Source organism: Leucopleurus acutus (assembly GCF_964270905.1).
Source record: "Leucopleurus acutus genome assembly, chromosome: X".
Lineage (NCBI taxonomy): Eukaryota > Metazoa > Chordata > Mammalia > Artiodactyla > Delphinidae > Leucopleurus > Leucopleurus acutus.
The window spans coordinates 23,592,454-23,614,397 of NC_139148.1; the positions used below are offsets into that span (position 1 = coordinate 23,592,454).

Genomic DNA, 21,944 nt, shown 5'->3' on the forward strand with positions numbered 1-21,944 from the left:
CACTTAGCACATAAAATAACCCACTGGCCTTGTACTAATTTGATCCACCACTATTTCTATCTAAATTTGTGTAGTCTCTCTCTCTCTCTCTCTCATATAACTCCTTCTGCTAGTCAGAAAACCTCAATCCCCTGAGTCTCTTTGTTCCATTTGCAGACTTGCAAACTACAAGTAAATAAAGCATGCAATCAGTAGATTTCTATTCAAAATCAATGTGAAGATTTGTTCTTCCACACTGTCTTCATCAGTTTGGTCTGCTATAACAAAAATATAAATTGGGTGTCTTAAACAACATACATTTATTTCTTACACTCTTGGAAGTCTGAGATCATGGTACCAGTATGGTTGGGTTCTGGTGAGGTTTCAGACTCCTGACTTCTCCTTTTATTCTCACATGGTGGAAAGAGAGCTAGAGAGTTCACTGGGGTCTCTGTTACAAGTACACTAATCCCACTCATGAGAGACCCACTCTCATGACCTAATTACCTCCCAAAGGTCCCACCACCTAATACCATTACCTACGGGGTTAGGATTTCAACATATGAATTTTAGGGAGACACAAGCATTCAGTTCATTGCACACACATAGTAGTAGGAGAAACAGATGCTTAAAGAATTTTATTATGACGTGGTAAGTGCTATGATAGAGGGATTTAAATAGTCCTATAGGTTAACAAAAGGAGTTTATTTCATCGGACCTCCAGGAGTTATAGAAGTTTACCTGGAGGAAATGATTCTTGAGTTAGGTCTCAAAAGTTAATAATGAAGTGGTCAGGAAGAAGATGATAGAAGGGTTTATAAGAAGAGGAAACTTAGGAGAAATGACATAGAGGTATGTAGCTGCTGTGTGTCAAGGTCAAAAAACACTCCAGTATTTATTTCTATTGTACAAAGTGAGTTCTGAGAAGTAGTGAGAAATAAAACTGGATAGGAAAATAAAAGCTTTCAGGTTACCTAAGACTTTTTACTTCATGGCAAATACTTTACTTTCATATTAATGCAGAAGAACCACTGGAGTTTTTTGGTTTTTTTAACATCTTTATTGCATAAAAGTGGAATGCTTAATTTGAATTCTCTGTAAGTCACTTAGAAAGTGGAATGGGGAATGGATTTGAAAAGTATCGTGCTAGGAGAAGAGATAATTTTGAGGGCTAAATCCAATCCAGAGTTGATGAAGACCTGACTAGGACAATAGTATTTGAAGATGAAAAGTGGATTTCATTAATATTTGTGCAATGACATTGACAGAACTTGATGATTAGTAAGGAGAGACAGAATAGTTGTATTGGTTATTCAGTGCCACACAACAAATTACCCCCAAACTTAGCAGCTAGAAACAATAACATTTATTATTTCAGTTTCTGTGAGTCAGGAATCTGGAGCAGCTTTACCTACATGGTTCTGGCTTGGGTCTTCTCATGTGGTTGCAGTCATGATGTCAGCTAGTGCTAAAGGATCTGCTTTCAAGATAGCTCACTCACATGGCTGTTGGCAGGAAGCCTGTGCCTTGCTGGCTCATGGCAGGAGGACTAATTTCCTTGCCAATAAATATCTACATAGGGTTGCTTGAGTATCCTCATGAAATGGCAGCTCACTTTCCCTAACAACCAGTTATCCAAGAAAAAGGAAAAGGTATAAGCTGCAAACCTTTTTGTGTTTGAAGTCAAGCACAGTCATTTGGGCAATATCCTATTAGTTGCATACGTGCAAGATGACTACACATAGGCATGAATAACCTGAGGCAAGACTCATTGCAGACATGGTGGTCAATAATAGAGCCAACATTTTTGTCTTCAGTGTTCAGTTGGATTATAGTGACATCTACAAGATAAGCAATAGAAGAGGAGCAGAGTTATTGTGGGTGCTTGCTTTGTTTGGTGTGTGTTTCTAGAAAGTTAGAAGGTAATAAATTCACTTTTGGAAATTATCAGCAAGTACCAAATAATATGCTTCTGAGGTACATTAATATGTTAATGATGGAGAAATAGATTTGAGAATCATCAGCATTTAAATGGTACTTTATATCTTAAGATTAGGAAAGTTCATCCAAGTAGAGGATAAAAATGAGATGAAAGGAAACGACATTTTTTAAAAAAAAATGAGAAAGGGATTAGAAGGTCATGAAAGAAATTAAGCAAGATGATCAGAGAGGTAGAAATAATAAAGATTAGCACTGTAGAAATAAAGGAAACAAATAGTTTAAGAAAGTGAATAGTCAGAAGTGTCAAACAAAGCAGAAATATCCAAATCTAAAATTTGTCCATTGGATTTAGCAATATTTTTTGCCACTAATGATGTTGCCAGAGCAATTTCAAGTGCGGGAGCATGGAAGCAGAAAACATATAACAGAGGGTTAAGTACAGGTAAATTAAATAAAACTGTGTTTAAGTATGCACATGTTACGTTCCATTCTGGAAACAGAAATATTTCAGAATATTTAAGACAGAGGGAATTTAATATTGGAAGTGATTACATAGGTGATAGGTGAAAAACCTAATAGGAGATAATGAGGCAACTCAGAGATTAGCAATCTCAAAAGCTGCTGCAGTGCCTTTGCTAAAGGAACGAAGGGAGGAGAAGCCCAGAAACCAGGGGGTCCTCCTGGTGAAAGTTGGATTCAATTCTTGTAAGAACTGAAGCCACAGAGGAGAAGCAGCTGATGCCAAAAATGCCCCATTGGCAGGCAGAGAGAGTGAGAAATACCCATTATACTCCCTCCTTCTGATAGTGCCTCCCATTGGCAGACTACAGGTGAAGTCAGCTGACCCAGGAATCTAGGAGAAATATTTCTCCTGGGGTCAGCCCCAATGATATAAAATGGAAAAAAGGAGAGGAATGTAGTTGAGAACAAACAGAGGAACAACGGACACATTTTTAGAAACCTGCCAGCCTCATAAAGACAAACCAAATTTGAGGTCCCATGTGAGAAACTTTGTAGAACTTTAATGCATAATGAAAAATGAACTTCACTTAAAATGTTTCAAAGACTGAGGCCTATGCTCTAAGTAAAATACCTGTAAATTGAAGAGCTTTTATCTCAGCACTTTTAATGTAGAAAGATTTAGCCTGATCGAAAATAATTGAGCTTGACATTATCTCTCATAATACAGGAAATTATCAAGAATTCCCTGCACAGAATACAATCATGAAATATTCAGAATACATTTTATTTCTAATTAAATATTTCCTTTTTTTGATTCAGTGAGGTTTTTCAGTCTTTAAAGGTATGAAATAGTAATAGAATGAGATGTATTTAGAACCACCACAGCTATGACAGAACAGCAACAGCAAGTAAAATATAATTTTATCACGTTATAGATACTCGTCCATCAAAGTGTTAAATATTATTGATCTGGTAAAATATGCAGCAGTATACAACTGTAGTGGGCATTGTTGAAGCTCTCACAACATCCTTTCCTCTCTTTTGAATCCTAACAGAATCTTGATGTAGGTCAAACATTTAGTACTCTCATTCCATGTGCCTCAGAGGAATCTGACCCTACAAATCTCGTTGGTGTGAGAGTCTGATTGGCTTAAGTTAATTAGCACATACTACCTCCTAGAAACTGGACAGAAGTGGGCAAATGAGATAAATGGGTAATGGGGGGGGGGTGATAAAAACGTCTCTTCGAGTGCCGGAACACCAGAGTTCTTTCTTATCCTCTGCAAATTGTTATATGCCGTTGTGGAGCCCAGAACTGCTACAGCTATCTTGCTAGCAGACTAAAGACGGAGAAGGGGGTTGGCTAGTGTCAAGATTATTTCAATAAAATAAAGCAGAAGTTATTGGCATAAGCCAAACCTGAAACCTAACTTACAATTTCACTGCCAGTTATATGGGCAAATAAAATTCTTTATTGTTTAGGTCAGTTTAAGTTGTGTTTTCTTTCACTGGCTGCCAGAAACATCTTAAATCAATATACAAAATGTTGGGTGTGTGTGTGTAAATATGCATATATACATATATATAACTAGTTCCTAACCTTACTATATTTATACTTGATTCTTATATATATTCTATTCATATATATATATAATTTTAAACATTTGAAATACTAATAAATATTTTGAAAATCCCCACATAATAATCTATATGCTATATCTATTTATCAGCTCAGGTGACAATTATATCTGACAATATTCTTTTGGAACTTAATCATTTTAACTCAATAAAAGTATTTGCGTTCTTTCATTTCATATTTTAATATCCAAAATCAAATGCTTCTTTACACTTGAATTGACCCTTTCTGCCTCTTTATCAATTCTCCTAACCATATACAAATGAGTCAACTTCTGCTTGCAGAGCCATTAAAAAAATAAAATTAATAAATTTTAGAATTTAACTTAAAATTCCAGTAGTGTGATAGATACTGGAAAAGAAGTTTTCAACTATCTTAGAATCATTAACACTTTAAAAAAATATAATGACAGGCACTGAATCCCTCCCATGAAGGAAAACTGTACAATGCATCAATACATACAAAAGCTTGCATACACTATAGTGGATTCTCAGACTGAGTGATACGGCAAGATATGGTTTAAGAAAAAAAAAAATTGTTAATGCACATGATTTATAAAATTTTATTTTTTTTACATCTTTATTGGGGTATAATTGCTTTACAATGTTGTGTTAGTTTCTGCTGTATAACAAAGTGAATCAGCTATACGTATACATATATCCCCATATCTCCTCCCTCTTGCATCTCCCTCCCACCCTCCCAATCCTACCCCTCTAGGTGGTCACAAAGCACCGAGCTGATCTCCCTGTGCTATGTGGCTGTTTCCCACTAGCTATCTATTTTACATTTGGTAGTGTCTATATGTCCATGCTACTCTCTTCGTCCCATCTTACCCTTCCCCCTCCCCATGTCCTCAAGTCCATTCTCTACATCTGCGTCTTTATTCCTATCCTGCTTCTAGGTTCATCAGAACTATTTATTTTTCTTTTTTTAGATTCCATATATATGTGTTAGCATACAGTATTTGTTTCTCTCTTTCTGACTTACTTCACTCTATATGACACACTCTAGGTCCATCCACCTCACTACAAATAACTCAGTTTCATTCCTTTTATGGCTGAGTAATATTCCATTGTATATATGTGCCACATCTTTATCCATTTGTCTATCAATGGACATTTAGGTAGCGTCCATTTCCTGGCTATTGTAAATAGTGCTGCAATAAGCATAGTGGTACATGTCTCTTTTTGAATTATGATTTTCTCAGGGTATATGCCCAGTAGTGGGATTGCTGGGTCATATGGTAGTTCTATTTTTAGTTTTTTAAGAAATCTCCATACTGTTCTCCATAGTGGCTGTATCAATTTACATTCCCACCCACAGTGTAAGAGGGTTTCCTTTTCTGCACACCCTCCCAGCATTTATTGTTTGTAGATTTTTTGATGATGGCCATTCTGACCGGTGTGTGGTGATACCTCATTGTAGTTTTGACTTGCATTTCTCTAATACTTACTGATTTTGAGCATCCTTTCATGTGTTTGTTGGCAATCTGTATAACTTCTTTGGAGAAATGTCTATTTAGGTCCTCTGCCCATTTTTGGATTGGCTTGTTTCTTTGATGTTGAGCTGCATGAGCTGCCTGTATATTTTGGACATTAATCCTTTGTCAGTTGCTTCATTTGCAAATATTTTCTCCCATTCTGAGTGTTCTCTTTTCATCTTGTTTATGGTTTCCTTTGCTGTGCAAAAGCTTTTAAATTTCATTAGGTCCCATTTGTTTATTTTTGTTTTTATTTCCATTTCTCTGGGAGGTGGGTCAAAAAGGATCTTGCTGTGATTTATGTCATAGAGTGTTCTGCCTATGTTTTCCTTTAAGAGTTTTATTGTGTATGGCCTTACATTTAGGTCTTTAATCCATTTTGAGTTTATTTTTGTATATGGTATTAGGGAGTGTTCTAATTTCATTCTTTTACATGTAGCTGTCCAGTTTTCCCAGCACCACTTGTTGAAGAGGCTGTCTTTTCTGCATTGTATATTCTTGCCGCCTTTATCAAAGATCAGGTGACCATAGGTTCGTGGGTTTATCTCTGGGCTTTCCATCCTGTTCCAGTGATCTATATTTCTATTTTTGTGGCAGTACCAGACCGTCTTGATTACTGTAGCTTTGTAGTATAGTCTGAAGTCAGGGAGCCTGATTCTTCCAGCTCCGTTTTTCTTTCTCAAGATTGCTTTGGCTATTCAGGGTCTTTGTGTTTCCATGCAAATTGTGATATTTTTTGTTCTAGTTCTGTGAAAAACACCATTGTAGTTTGACAGAGATTGCATTGAATCTGTAGATTGCTTTGGGTAGTATAGTCATTTTCACAATGTTGATTCTTCCAATCCAAGAACATGGTATATTTCTCCATCTGTTTATGTCATCTTTCATTTCTTTCATCAGTGTTTTATAGTTTTCTGACTACAAGCCTTTCATCTCCTTAGGCAGGTTTATTCCTAGGTATTTTCTTCTTTTTGTTGCAATGGTAAATGGGAGTGTTTCCTTAATTTCTTTTTCTGATTTTTCGTTGTTGGTGTATAGGAATGCCAGTGATTTCTGTGATTAATTTTGCATCCTGCAACCTTACCAAATTCATTGACTAGTTCTAGTAGTTTTCTGGTGGCATCTTTAGGATTTTCTATGTATAGTATATTGTCATTGGCAAACAGTGACAGTTTTACTTCTTCTTTTCCAATTTGGATTCCTTTTATTTCTTGCTCATCTCTGACTGCTGTGGCTAAAACTTCCAAAACTATGTTGAATAATAGTGGTGAGAGCGGGCAACCTTGTCGTGTTCTTGATCTTAGTGGAAATGGTTTCAGTTTTGCACCATTGAGAATGATGTTGGCTGTGGGTTTGTCATATATGGCCTTTGTTATGTTGAGGTAGGTTCCCTCTATGCCTACTTTCTAGAGAGTTTTTATCATAAATGGATGTTGAATTTTGTCAAAAGCTTTTTCTGCGTCTATTGAGATTATCATATGGTTTTTATCTTTCAGTTTGTTAATATGGTGTATCACGTTGATTGATCTGCGTATATTGAAGAATCCTTGTATTCCTGGGATAAACTGCACTTGATCATGGTGTATGATCCTTTTAATGTGCTGTTGGATTCTGTTTGCTCGTATTTTGTTGAGGATTTTTGCATCTATGTTCATCAGTGATATTGGCCTGTAGTTTTCTTTCTTTGGGACATCTTTGTCTGGTTTTGGTATCAGGGTGATGGTGGCCTCGTAGAATGAGTTTGGGAGCATTCCTCCCTCTGCTATATTTTGGATGAGTTTGAGAAGAATAGGTGTAAGCTCTTCTCTAAATGTGTGAGAGAATTCGCCTGTGAAGCCCTCTGGTCCTGGGCTTTTGTTTGCTGGAAGATTTTTAATCACAGTCTCAAGTTCAGTGCTTGTGATTGGTCTGTTTATATTTTCTATTTCTTCCTGGTTCAGTCTCAGAAGGTTGTGCCTTTCTAAGCATTTGTCCATTTCTTCCGGGTTGTCCATTTTATTGGCATATAGTTGCTTATAGTAATCTCTCATGTTCCTTTGTATTTCTACAATGTCAGTTGTTATTTCTCCTTTTTCATTTCTAATTCTGTTGATTTGAGTCTTCTCCCATTTTTCTTGATGAGTCTGGCTAATAGTTTATCACTGTTCTTTACCTTCTCAAAGAAGCAGCTTTTAGTTTTATTGATCTTTGCTATGGTTTCCTTCATTTCTTTTTCATTTATTTCTGATCTGATCTTTGTGATTTTGTTCCTTCTGCTAATTTTGGGGGTTTTTTGTTCTTCTTTCTCTAATTGCTTTAGGTGTAAGGTTAGGTTGTTTATTTGAGAATTCTCTTGTGTCCTGAGGTAGAATTGTATTGCTATAAACTTCCCTGTTAGAACTGCTTTTACTGAATCCCATGGGCTTTGGGTGATCGTGTTTTCATTGGTTTCTAGGTATTTTTTTATTTCCTCTCTGAGTTCTTCAGTGATCTCTTAGATATTTAGCAGCACATTGTTTATCCTCCATGTGTTTGTATTTTTTACAGTTTTTTCCCTGTAATTGATATCTAGTCTCAGAGCATTGTGGTTGGAAAAGATACGTGATACGATTTCAATTTTCTTAAATTTACCAAGGTGTGATTTGTGTCCCAGGATATGATCTATCCTGGAGAATGTTCCATAAGCATTTGAGAAGAAAGTGTATTCTGTTGTTTTTGGATGGAATGTCCTGTAAATATCAATTAAGTCCATCTTGTTTAATGTGTCATTTAAAGCTTATGTTTCCTTATTTATTTTCGTTTTGGATGATCTGTCCATTGGTGAAAGTGGGTGTTAAAGTCCCCTACTATGATTGTGTTACTGTCGATTTCCCCTTTTATGGCTGTTAGCATTTGCCTTATGTATTGAGGTGCTCCTACGTTGGGTGCATAAATATTTACAATTGTTATATCTTCTTCTTGGATTGATCCCTTGATCGTTATGTAGTATCCTCCTTTGTCTCTTGTAATAGTCTTTATTTTAACGTCTATTTTGTCTGATATGATAATTGCTACTCCAGCTTTCTTTTGATTTCCATTTGCATGGAATATCTTTTTCCATTCCCTCACTTTCAGTCTGTATGTTTCCCTAGGTCTGAAGTGCGTTTCTTGTAGACAGCATATGTACAGGTCTTGTTTTTGTATACATTCAGCCAGTCAATGTCTTTCGGTTGGAGCATTTAATCCACTTACATTTAAGGTAATTATCAATATGTATGTTCCTATTACCACTTTCTTAACGGTTTTGGGTTTGTTATTGTAGGTCTTTTCCTTCTCTTGTGGCTTCTACCTGAGAAGTTCCTTTAGCATTTGTTGTAGAGCTGGTTTGGTAGTGCTGAATTCTCTTAACTTTTGCTTGTCTGTAAAGGTTTTAATTTCTCCATCAAATCTGAATGAGATCCTTGCTGGGTAGAGTAATCTTGGTTGTAGGTTTTTCCCTTTCATCACTTTAAATATGTCCTGCCACTCCCTTCTGGCTTGCAGAGTTTCTGCTGAAAGATCAGCTGTTAACCTTATGTGCATTGTCTTGTGTGTTATTTGTTGCTTTTCCCTTGCTGCTCTGAATATTTTTTCTTTGTATTTAGTTTTAGAAAGTTTAATTAACATGAGTGTTGGCCTGTTTCTCCTTGTATTTATCCTGTATGGGACTCTCTGTGTTTCCTGGACTTGATTGACTATTTCCTTTCCCATGTTAGGGGAGTTTTCAACTATAATTTCTTCAAATATTTTCCCAGACCCTTTTTTTCTCTTCTTCTTCTGGGACCCCTATAATATGAATGTTGGTATGTTCAATGTTGTCCCAGATGTCTCTGAGACTGTCCTCAATTCTTTTCATTCTTTTTGCTTTATTCTGCTCTGCTGTAGTTATTTCCACTATTTTATCTTCCAGATCACTTATCCGTTCTTCTGGCTCATTTATTCTGCTATTGATTCCTTCTAGAGAATTTTTAATTTCATTTATTGTGCTGTCCATCATTGTTTGATTGCTCTTTAGTTCTTCTAGGTCCTTTTTAAAAGTTTCTTGAATTTTCTCCATTCTATTTCCAAGATTTTGGATCATCTTTACTGTCATTACTCTGAATTATTTTTCAGGTAGACTGCCTATTTCCTCTTCATTTGTTTGGTCTGGTGGGTTTTTACCTTGCTCTTCAATCTGCTGCATATTCCTCTGTCTCCTCATTTTGCTTAACCTACTGTGTTTAGGGTCTCCTTTTCACAGTCTACTGGTTTGTAGTTCCCATTGTTTTTAGTGTCTGCCCCCAGTGGGTAAAGTTGGTTCAGGAACTTGTGTAGGCTTCCTGTTGGATGGGACCAGTGCCTATGTTCTGGTGGGTAGGGCTGGATCTTGTCTTTCTGCTGGGCAGGGCCCACCAGAAAGACAGTGGTGTGTTTTGGAGTGTCTGTGAACTTAGTATGATTTTACACATCCTGTCTGCCAATGGGTGGGGTTGTGTTCTTGTCTTGTGAGTTGATTGGCATGGGGTGTCTAGCACTAGAGCTTGCTGGCTGTTGAGTGGAGCTGGGTCTTAGCCTTGAGATGGAGATCTTGGGAGAGCTCTTGCCTATTGGTATTACATGGGGTCAGGAGGTCTCTGGTGGTCCAATGTCCTGAACTCAGCTCTCCCACATCAGAGGCTCAGGCCTGACACCAGCCCGGAGCACTAAGACCCTCTCAGCCACATGGCTCAGAAGAAGAGGTAGAAAAAAAGAAAGAAAATAAATTTTAAAAAATAAAAATATAAAATAAAGTAAAATAATTAAAATTTAAAAATCATTAAAATAAAAAAAACTTCTTTAAGTAATAAAAATAAAAGAGAGCAACCAAACCAATAAACAAATCCACCAAAGGTATCAAGTACTAAAATCTATACTATGGTAAACATAAAAATCAGAAACAGGTCAGTCACAGATAGCAAACCCCAAGTCTACAGTTGCTCCCAAAGTCCACTTCCTGAATTTTGGCATGATTCATTGTCTATTCAGGTATTCCACAGATGCAGGGTACATCAAGTTGACTGTGGGGATTTAATCCACTGCTCCTGAGGCTGCATGGAGAAATTTCCCTTTCTCTTCTTTTTCTGCACAGCTCCTGTGGTTCTGCTTTGGTTTTGGCCCTGCCTCTGTGTGTAGGTCTCCTGAGGGCGTCTATTCCCTACCCAGACAGGAGGGGGTTAAAGTAGCAGCTGATTAGGGGGCGCTGGCTCACTCAGGCCACGGAGAAGGAGGGGTGCAGATGCGGGGCGAGCCTGCGGCGGCAGAGGCCAGCTTAATGCTGCAACAGCCTGGGGAGTGCCATGTGTTCTTCCGGAGAAGTTGTCCCTGGATCACGGGACCTGGCAGTGGTGGGCTGCACAGGCTCCCAGGAGAGGAGGTGTAGATAGTGACCTGTACTTGCACACAGGCTTCTTGGTGGCAGCAGCAGCAGCCTTAGCATTTCATGCCTGCCTCTGGTGTCCACGCTGATTGCCGCGACTCGCACCCATCTCTGAAGCTCTTTTAGGCGGTGCTCTGAATCCCCTCTCCTCGTGCACCCTGAAACAATGGTCTCTTGCCTCTTAGGCAGCTCCAAACTTTTCCCGGACTCCCTCCCGGCTAGCTGTGGTGCACTAGCCCCCTTCAGGCTGTGTTCATGCAGCCAACCCCAGTCCTCTCCCTGGGATCTGACCTCCGAAGCCCGAGCCTCAGCTCCCAGCCCCCGCCCGTCCCGGCGGGTGAGCAGACAACCCTCTCGGGTGGTGAGTGCTGGTCGGCACGGATCCTCTGTGCGGGAATCTCTCTGCTTTGCCCTCTCTGCACCCCTGTTGCTGCGCTCTCCTCCATGGCTTCAAAGCTTCCCACCCACCCAACCCCCGTTTCCGCCAGTGAAGGGGCTTCCTAGTGTGTGGAAACTTTTCCTCCTTCACAGCTCCCTCTCAGAGGCGCAGATCCCATTCCTATTCTTTTGTCTCTGTTTTTCCTTTTTTCTTTTGCCCTACCCAGGTACGTGGGGAGTTTCTTGCCTTTTGGGAGGTCTGAGGTCTTCTGCCAGCATTCAGTAGGTATTCTTTAGGAGTTGGTCCACACATAGATGTATTTTTGATGTATTTGTGCGGAGAAAGGTGATCTCCACGTCTTACTCCTCCACCATCTTGAAGCACCCCCCCCCCAATTTTAAAGGGTCTAACAGATATCCTTAATCTTTAGTGAGGGAGAATCTGTTTTCAAGTTCTTGGTTTGAAGAAATGTACACATAAAGTATACACATAAAATGGTATATTATTCAAGTTTAAAAAGGAAGGAAATCCTGCCATTTGTGACAACATGGATGGATCTGGAGGACATTATGCTAAGTTAAATAAGCCAGACATAGAAGAACAAATACTACACGATACTACTTATAAGAGCAATCTAAAATAGTCAAACTCATAGAAGCAGAGAAGAGAATGATGTTTGCCAGGGCCTGGAGGGAGAAGGAAACTGGGAGATATTAGAGGGCACAAAGTTTTGTTTATGTAAGATGAATAAGACCTAGAGATCTACTGTACAGCATAGTTAATAATGCTGTATTGTATACTTATAAGTGTGTTGAGAGGGTAAATCTTATATTAAGCATTTTATCACAAAATAATAATTATTATAAATAAAAAGGCAGTAGGAAACTTTTGGAGGTCATGGATGGCTTTATGGCATAAATCATGGTGATGGTTTCATTGATATATTCTTACCTCTACATTCATCAAGTTGTATACATTAAAAGTGCACAGTTTTTTGTATGTCAGTCATACCACAATAAAGTGCTTTAAAAAATTCCAGTTCTTGGTTTGAAAATTGGGTTGGAGAAATGAAATATTGGATCAGAGATGAATATAAGCTCATTTATTCTGTCATTGATCATGTGACTTGAATATGTTTTGTTACTGGTCTTAATACAGGATTTATTTTTGGGACTTCCCTGGCAGTCCAGTGGTTAAGACTGTGTTTGCACTGTAGGGGATGTGGGTTCAATCTCTGGTCCGGGAAGTACGATCCCACATGCCACACGGAGTGGCCAAAAAAAAAAAAAAAAAAAAAAAAAAATATATATATATATATATATATATATATATATATACACACTGGATTTATTAATTTTTGTTTATTTGAGGTTAGAACTTTTCAAAGATTTTTATCTTGTATATTTTAATATGTGATTTATGTAAAAGAATATGTACTGAGATACCCAGAAGGAGGGGAGATTTAATTTCTATTCATCATATGTACAATAAGTAGTTTGGGTTACTTTTCGAAATACAGTATCATATATTTGTTCATTTGTTTGATAATAAACCAGCACATGGTATTCAACTGCCTCTTTAGAGGGCATGGAAAAGGGAGAATTTTAGTTATTCCTGGGAAAGGCTGTATGAATAAAGATGTCAGTATTTTTTAGCACATGGGAACATTTAAAGGTGAATATCTGCTTTAAAGAGGCACACATCAATTTTGCTATACATATTAAATTCCTATAGTATTCTTGTTTATAATATAGTTAAACATATGCATCATATTGTCCATTCGAGGATAGAGCAAGATTAATCTCTAACTTTTAATAATATCCAAGTCATGAAGATAAATCTAAAAGTATAAATTTTCTACATTTCCATGTTATATGAAAAAAATTAATTCTTATTTATAAAAAAGGGATTAAATGTCAGATGAGAGTTTAAGTCTGTAATTTTATTCTTGAAGGAATCACTGTGGAATGCTAAGAAGATTTGGTTTGAAAGAGCTTAGTAACTGTGTTTCCATGGACCTCCATTTTCAAAGGCTATTTTTCACAAAGTTGAGCTATTGATACTGTTTTACCATCTGATACTTTTTTGACATTCATGTAGCAATATTTCAAATGGGAAATTATATCTTGAGAGGATAGATAGCTAAAAAAAGAGTATGCAATCCTCTTCTCTTCTTTTCACAATAATCACAGCTTGGCCTTTGATCTGACTTGAGACTATCCTTCTCTACAGCACAGTGGGAGGCGGCTTATTCTGCTGGAATTAAGTGGGGCAAGATGCCATGTGATAATAATAACTGCTTCTATCTCTCCTAATGTGAAGTTTTAAGATACCAACTATTTGGTAAAGACAGATGTGTAATACATTTTCTGGATTTTTATCTCCTTTTTTTTCCTGCCAGTTAACATATTATTTTTTCTTTAAAAGCTCTAAAAGTTTCATGTCAGTGAACAGGAACAGAATATTTTACAGAAAAATTTAAAAGAGTTTTTTTTTGTAAAGATGCACCCCTACTGATGAAGTGTTTGTGCTGGGAATGATAAGGGTAGTTTCCCTATTGTTCACACAGCAGGCTGTCATCTTTTTCTTCTTAATAGGGAAAGGTCTTATCCTCAGCATTGCTGCATGAGTTTTTCAGTTACTTGGCAACAATAATAATAAAAAAAAAACACAAGCAGTAAAGGACCCATCATCAACATCATGACAAATAGTAGTTCCTCAGCTGGTTTTAATGGCCATATGGAGACATTAAATTTCTTGCCTTCAAGAATTAAGCCCAGTGCATAAGATCAGATTGAGCTCTGGTATGTGCAGCAATGTAAAACATTTTAGCCATTGTATGTGAATTAGTATGTGGAAAAAAGTGAATAAACATGAGGCATTCACCTGAATAAACAAAGTACCCCTGGAATGCACAAGACAAACAGATTTTTCTAATTTAAATATCTGGATGCATATTTTTGGCACATCCTTATGATCACGGCCAGCTGATATGGATATTATGAGGTCATCTACTGTGTGTATGATGATGTCTGTTGGTAAAGCATTAATCAATAGAAATAAATACTTGGTTAAGAAATGCTGCCATTAATAAATGAATATTTAAAACCAATCAGGATGTGGGAGAAACCCAACATGAGATACAAACACTAACAAATGAAACTACTGGTAATAAAAATCAATAACATAACTATACTGAAGGTAAGGGGGAAAGAACTAACCCAAATAACCTTAGAAAACAATAACTTGACTGGATGCTAAAAGGATAAAAATGAAAAGAACTGTGCACAAATGTTATGTAGTCAGTAAATATGTTTCTCATAGAGGCATTGATAAGACATTCTGAAACTAATTTATGTGAATACTAGAATTGAACAAATAAGTAAATAAGTTGTTAACAATAAAACTAAGATTTCTTACAATTGGAGAAAGAAATTACAATTAAATAAACTGGGGAGATTAAAAAGATTCCTATGGTGTTAAATTGGAATCTGAGGTATTAGTATAAACTCATTACAGACACACACATACACACACACACACAGATATAAAAATAGATATGTGTGTATACGTGGATTAATACACAAATATTTCCCAGTCCTGGCTGCTGAGAGAGCCTAGAAACAATGAGATTCCAGTAGTAATCAGCATACCTAGAGACAAGATCTTGGTTTCTTAAGCATCATTCTTCTATAAAAGGAACCAAGGATCCTTGGAAAGGTGGTTCTTTCAGGGCTGAGATGGAAAAAATCAAAATGAGCTTGGAACATCTTGTAGAACCAGAAAAAAAAAAGAATATTCTCAAAAGATACAGGGAAGAGAGCATTGTTGAAAGAAGACAACATTAGGAGAAGGACCTCTTAATGGCCAAAGCTTTGAGCAACAAAATAAATAATGCTAATATTGGATTATAACCCAAAGAATAAAAAAAATTCCTGAGTCCATAACAATATAAATAATTAAATATGTAGATGGAAGAGACACGACAGCTCCTCCTCATAGTGGAATTGCAATTAATAAGTATTTAAAAAAGGGAAATGGAAGCCACTATTAGGCATATATCACAGTGGTGATTACTGCATACTTAATCTACTAATGGGTGATACAATCAGTGCATCTGAGGAGAGAACATATTTGCACTGTCTCAAATTATCTCCCTGCAAGATATTTGTTGACTACAGGAGAAATCATAGTAACTTTACAGTGGAAATGCCCAGCAGAGATCATTTTGACCAGGTGATCAAGGTCATTGTTGCCAGTAGTAAGATGCATTGAAATCAGGAACCCTGTGATATTGGTGCACTGTTGAAAGAAATGGCACCATTTCTGTGGTTCTCCTTTTTTTAAAAAAATAAATTATTTTATTTTTGGCTGCGTTGGGTCTTCGTTGCTGCACGCGGACTTCTCCCTAGTTGCAGGGAGCCGGGGCTACTCTTTGTTGCGGTGCATGGACTTCTCATTGCGGTGGCTTCTCTTGTTGCAGAGCACGGGCTCTAGGCACACGGGCTTCAGTAGTTGTGGATTGTGGGCTCTAGAGCGCAGGCCCAGTAGTGGCATGCAGGTTTAACTTCTCCGTGGCATGTGGGATCTTCCTGGACCAGGGCTCGAACCCGTGTCCCCTGCATTGGCAGGCGGATTCTTAACCACTGTGCCACCAAGGAAGACCCTTTGTGGTTCTCTTTTCAAGGAACTATGACCTCAGTCCAGTAACGAGAAGATACCAGATAGGCCTAAAGTGATGGACATTCAGCAAAATAACTGATCAATACTCTTCAGGGCTGATGGTGTATTGAAAAAGCAGGAAAGACTGAGGAACTATTGTAGATTGTAGGAGTCCGGGGAGAAATAACAACTAAACGCAATGTGGGACACTGATTAGGATCTTTAGAAAGGATAATAGTGGAAAAAATTATGAAGTTTAAATGAGGTAGTTAGTTTGGTTAATGCTACTAAGACAAAAATAATTACCTTGTTCTAGTACTCGTATGATGGTTACCTAAGATGTTAACATTGGACAAGGCTGGATGAGGGATAAACTCTGCACTATTTTTGCAACTTTTCTGTAAGTCTAAAAGTAGTTTCAAATAAAACGTTTTTAAAAATTGCCATTATACCCCCGCCGCCCCAGTGCCGGCCCTTCCCAGGGAACGACGCCGGTGAGCGCCCGCGGCCGCCGCCTCCAGGCCCGGGGTCGCCCTGGAGCCCGCGCTGGCCTGAAGCACCGCCGCCGTACGACGTGCTTGGGGACGCGGCCCTGCAGCGCCTGCGCGACCGGCAGTGGCTAGAGGTGGTGTTCGGAACCCCGCGGCGGGCCGGCTGCCCGGTGCCTCCGCGCGCGCCCGCCGGCCCCAACCTGGGCGAGGTGCGGGCCCGGTTGCGCGGGTCCCTGCGCCTGGTGCGGCGGCTGCGCGACCTGGGCCATGCGCTGCGCGAGGCCGAGGCTGACGGCGTGGCCTGGGCACAGCTGCATGCGGAGGCACAGCCGCTGCGCGCCGAGCTGGCCGAGCGACTTCAGCTCCTGACCCAGGCAGCCTATGTGGGCGAGGCGCGGCGCAGGCTGGAGAGGGTCCGGCGCCGCCGGCTGCGGCTTCGCGAGAGGGCCCGGGAACGCGAGGCCGAGCTGGAGGCGGAGGCCACGCGGGCAGCGGAGCGCGAGCAGGAGATTGACCGCTGGAGGGTCAAGTGCGTGCAGGAGGTGGAGGAGAAGAAGCGGGAGCAGGAACTTAAAGCTGCTGCTGCTGCTGGTGTCCTATCTGAAGTGAAGAAAAAACAAGCAGACACCAAAAGAATGGTGGACATTCTTCGGGCCTTGGAGAAATTGAGGAAACTCAGGAAAGAGGCTGCAGCAAGGAAAGGGGTCTGTCCTCCAGCCTCAGCAGATGAGACCTTTGAGCATCACCTTCAGCGACTGAGAAAACTCATTAAAAAACGCTCTGAATTATATGAAGCTGAAGAGAGAGCCCTCAGAGTTATGTTGGAAGGAGAACAAGAGGAAGAGAGGAAAAGAGAATTAGAGAAGAAACAGAGGAAAGAAAAAGAGAAATTTTTACTACAGAAGCGTGAAATTGAGTCCAAGTTATTTGGGGATCCAGATGAGTTCCCACTTGCTCACCTCTTGCAGCCTTTCCGGCAGTATTACCTCCAGGCTAAGCACTCGCTGCCAGCGCTCATCCAGATAAGACATGATTGGGATCAGTACCTGGTGCCATCTGATCATCCCAAAGGCAACTCCGTTCCCCAAGGATGGGTTCTTCCCCCGCTCCCCAGCAACGACATCTGGGCAACCGCCATTAAGCTGCATTAGTAAAGATGCTCCAGGAGTGTCGTCCAGCCAAGGCTCTTTCCAGCTCTAAGTATTAGTGACCCTGCCATCTTCTTGTACTGTAGTATAAATCACAACCTCTAAACTCCATGTGGCATTGCCCTACCCAGAAGTTACGTTTCCCTTCTGTCCTCTGTCCTGGCCAAGGTGCCTCTTGAATCAGGAGATTAATATGGTTCCTCAGGAAAGGACCTAGGTGAACTGAGGTTTTTACGACAGGCAGTGGCCTTGGTTCATGAAATTCGCCTCTGTTTTGAGGGGCTTGGTCCAGATTGATTTATAAGTTTACTCTTATCTTTCTTGTGTGGTGATGGATAAGTATACGCTATACACTCATACCATCGACACAGGTGTGCACTGGGTAGATTTAGCAGTCCCTCCCCTAGTACTCCTTGTTAAGGCAAGCTTGATGCAAAACCTCCTTACCTTTCTTACCCAGAGAGCCTCCTAACTTCCAGGAAGAAAGGTCAGAAATGCTTTATCTTCAGTTTTGTGAATCCCACTTTTGGTGCAGCTGGAGAGGCTGGGTTGCCAGAAAAGCTGGTGGCGTTGTCTGGTAGTCAAGTGGAGAACTTGGAAAGCCTGAAGAGTACCTGTACCCAAACTGGATTGTGTTTTAATGGATGATGGCTGCATTTTCCCCATATTAGAAGGATCCTAATGAAAGCACCTGCTTTTTAAGTTCCTAGAGGTCTGCTTGTTCAGAATCTGCAAGGATAAAAATTAATTTCCTTATGGGAGTAGGACCTTGATTAACCTCACTCAGTCACATTGTGGGAGCTGGTATAGTGGAAATTGTGGAATTTTCTTAGGAACTCAAGCTTCCAAAAATATACATGTAGTTTAAGCTGGAGGAAAAGCAGATAAAAATAATAAAATTTATTTTTTTATACTCATTTAAAAAAATTGCCATTATAAAATATTCAGGAGGACTTCCACGTTAGTTGCTGTAAACAACTTTCAAAATAGGCAGAATATATGAAGTGACTGGAAAACAGTCAGCACAAGATTATGATCCCAAAAAGTAGGAAAACAGATGAGGTAGGCTCCCCAAATGACCCTGTATTTCTGCTTAGAGGCAATGTCTAGACTGTAGTGCAAGGAGGATAAGCCACAACAGAGCGTGGTGGACTCATTGAACTGAGGATACAGTAAGTAGAGTTTGGGAATAGTAAAGCTGCTGAAATTTGCAGAGCAAGTTGGTGGAGAGAAGAGAGCTGGGTGGAGTTAATGCTCCAGAAATCTGTAGAAGGTCCCCTTGGGTCTTTCACTGAACATTAAGCTGCTCACGTAAAGGGCAGGACTCCATGGGACTGGGCAAAGGGCAACTACCAGGGGAGTTAAAAAAAATACTGGAGAGCAGTGAGCTGAACAACTATTGGAAGACAAACATGGCTGGGAGACTTTTAAATATTGAACAGCCAGAGGGGAGCATCCTCTTTGAACACCCCAAGTAATTTGGTACAGTTTCAGACAAGTCTAAGCTGTAGGAATAGGATGAATGTAGTCCAAAAATAATGGCTACCATAACAGCATCCTAACTGCCTTCAAATCACAGATTGGATTTCTGGGGAAGGCTTAAGTTGGAATAAGAGGCCCTAAGTCTAAAATGTTTATAGCTGCTATAGACCAGTTAGATAACAGGTTGTGTCGTGAAATTCTGGCCTCTCTGGACTTCATATTCCCTCTCATGGACTCTGGTCACTGCTCTCTCCCCGGTTCTTTCTAATGTTCCTCACTGGCTGGGGGTGTTCTGTCTGAACCCTTTCACTGACACCTGGTCGGTCTGATCAAATTCTTCTTTCTCAAAGTAAAGAGAAAAATCTTATTGACATTTCAGAATTTTAAAGCATGCCCAGAGGAATTCTGATACTCAAAGCATCACTGAAGAAATCCCACTTTCTATGGATGAGGGCTTAAGTTAATTTTCTGCTCAACCTACTTAGAAAACCTGGAAATTAAAATAACAGTGAGACAATATGTTTTCACCTAAAAGTTTGGCCAAAATTTAAAAGGTTGATACAATAAAATGCCTGTGAGAGTGCAAATTACATACGTTAATATGTGAGAATATGAATCAGTACAGCTTTATTTGAACAGAGTATCAGCAATATTCATAAAAATTTACAATCATCACATTCTTTCCAATTCAATCCAGTTTGCACTTTGCTATGTATTTCCTATAAGAAAACATACATATTTGCCCAAGAATTCATGCTCAGTAATGTTGATACAAGTTCTATTAATCATAGCAACAAATGGGAAATAATTTATGTGTCCATCAGGAGGAGAATGTTTAAATTAATTATGGCACATACACACTTCAGAATACTTAGGAGCAGTTAAAAGAGTGAGATGAATCTATATGTGCTCTCAGGGAAAGACCCTGCATTCGTTTTAGTAAGTGACAAGGGCAGGAGACGGGACAATATGTACACTGTTATCCATGTATATTAAGAAACTCACAATGTATTTTTATAACACATCTATGTAAGGAAAAGTCTAGAATCAATTTTAAAATAACACAAAATTTTAATTGTGGTTGCTTCTGAGGAGAGGGATGAATTCTAGAGGAATGTGATAGGGAAGGGGAATTGTGAGTTATCCATACTATTAGAATCTGGGGGCAGTAAGAGCATTTGTACTATTACTTAAAACCAAAATTTTCCTCAGGGGCAAACATAGAGACAAGAGGCAGTGGAAGAATGTTGACTTTTTCTTTTCTTATCAAGGATGGCACATCTGCCACAGAACCATTTTCCACCTCCTAGAAGTACACCTAAGTTTTTAGGAGTTCTGTCTATGTAGATGATCTTTTCTTATCTACTTCTTATGGAGGAGGCTTTGGTTTTGACCAAAAAGGTAAACTCAACCATTGGTATGTGGTCAGTGGCCAATCTCAAATAATTCAGCCCATTAAAATTCTACTGCAAATGCCAGGGTGGTTTCCAAAACCTCCTCTCTAACTTCAGGGTTATTACCCTAACAACCAGTAGATTCTGTGCCAAATCAGAGTCTCGTCACCAGCAGGTTTGCAAACACTGAGAATGTGGTGGAGGCACCCAGTGGGGATGAGGAGGTGTGTAAACGTCACTGTCTGAAGTGAACAGTTACATGGAAAGGGCAGCTGCTGTCCCAGGGGTCCACGGTGACGAACGGGATCTGTGGGGAGTCGGGATGCTCCGAGTCAGGGAAGGGCAGGGCATATGGGCTGTCCGTTCCTCTGGGAACTGAGTGCAGCCTCCAGAGGAAGATGCAGAGAAGAGCTGGCCAGCAGGTCAGCTTCCAGTCTGGACACGAGGGCACACTGGGGAAGACCCAGGGGCAGGGCGCTGTGATGCCGCAAGGTGCTGGGACTGGACCCCCGTGCCGGGACCGGGGCAATCAGCTCTCAGGGAAGTCTGGGGCGAGGGGCAGGAGGATCCTAGGTAAACGAAGCCCACAGACAATCCCCAAATGGTGTCTGATTCTCATGTTCACCTTCCTTCTTTAGGCCTGCTTTTAATATTTTGGCTACAAGTTCCTCTTTCTTATTGCCTGAGAGACATCATGGAGCAGTGAGAAGAGAAATGAATTAAGAGACAGAAGGGCTGCCTCAGGCTGGGAGGAGTGGAACAGTATGGGCTCTGGAGGAATTTTGACCAGGGCTTTAGTTTTGCCCTGTCACTAGCTATGTGAACTCAGCACATTACCAAATTCTGTGAGCCTTGGATTCTTCCTCAATGAAGTGTGTTTGATAAGCTCTGTCTTCTAGGACTGTTGGAATGTGTATAATGTATGCAAAACACCTGGCACAGTGACTGGTGTGCATTGAAACTTTAAAGAGTGGCAATTTTTGCCATGATTTTTTGACCCAGATAATACCAACCCTCCTGCCGAGAAGTTTTGTTTTGTTTTGCTGTTGTTTTAAACCAGGAGATATCTGAGAATATGCAGTGCTATAGGACACTGAACATCAAGTCAGCCAAAAATTCTGCTTAACAAGAAAATATACCTCAGTAAGTCATGCCCCTTAGAGGATGTATTATTTAATTTGGATGTTGGGGAATCCTCCCCATCTGGATGCAACTCAAAGCTAAATGTGTATCAAGAACCAACTCCTTCTCTCCCTCCCAGCTGCCCTTGGATCCAAATCACCCCTATTTTCATTCATTTAACTCCTACCAAAATCAAGCCCTCCCATAGGGGTCGCCAAATTTTACTCACATTAACCCAGTTAAAATACCCTACTAATGGAGCAGGCTCTGTTTCTCCCAGTCCAGGTTAAAGAGTAGGATATGGGCACAGTGGCTTCTTGGCATCCCACCTCAAGGAAGTATCACCCTTATTTATCAGAATCTCCTTGGTGATGAT

The 21,944-nt window shown here is 39.8% G+C and overlaps 1 protein-coding gene across 1 annotated transcript in view; it reads left to right on the plus strand.

The window, feature by feature from the left end:
• The window catches only part of LOC309978528 (programmed cell death protein 7-like), a gene marked incomplete at its 5' end in the record, with an annotated part of 35,960 nt that extends 18,367 nt beyond the window's left edge, over positions 1-17,593 (plus strand). The window contains one exon of the mRNA XM_082865079.1: positions 16,337-17,593. Coding sequence (XP_082721205.1) covers positions 16,337-17,573 — 1,237 coding nt within the window. The 3' untranslated portion in view covers positions 17,574-17,593. The remainder of the gene's footprint in view (positions 1-16,336) is intronic.
• Between the last annotated feature and the right edge of the window lie 4,351 nt (positions 17,594-21,944).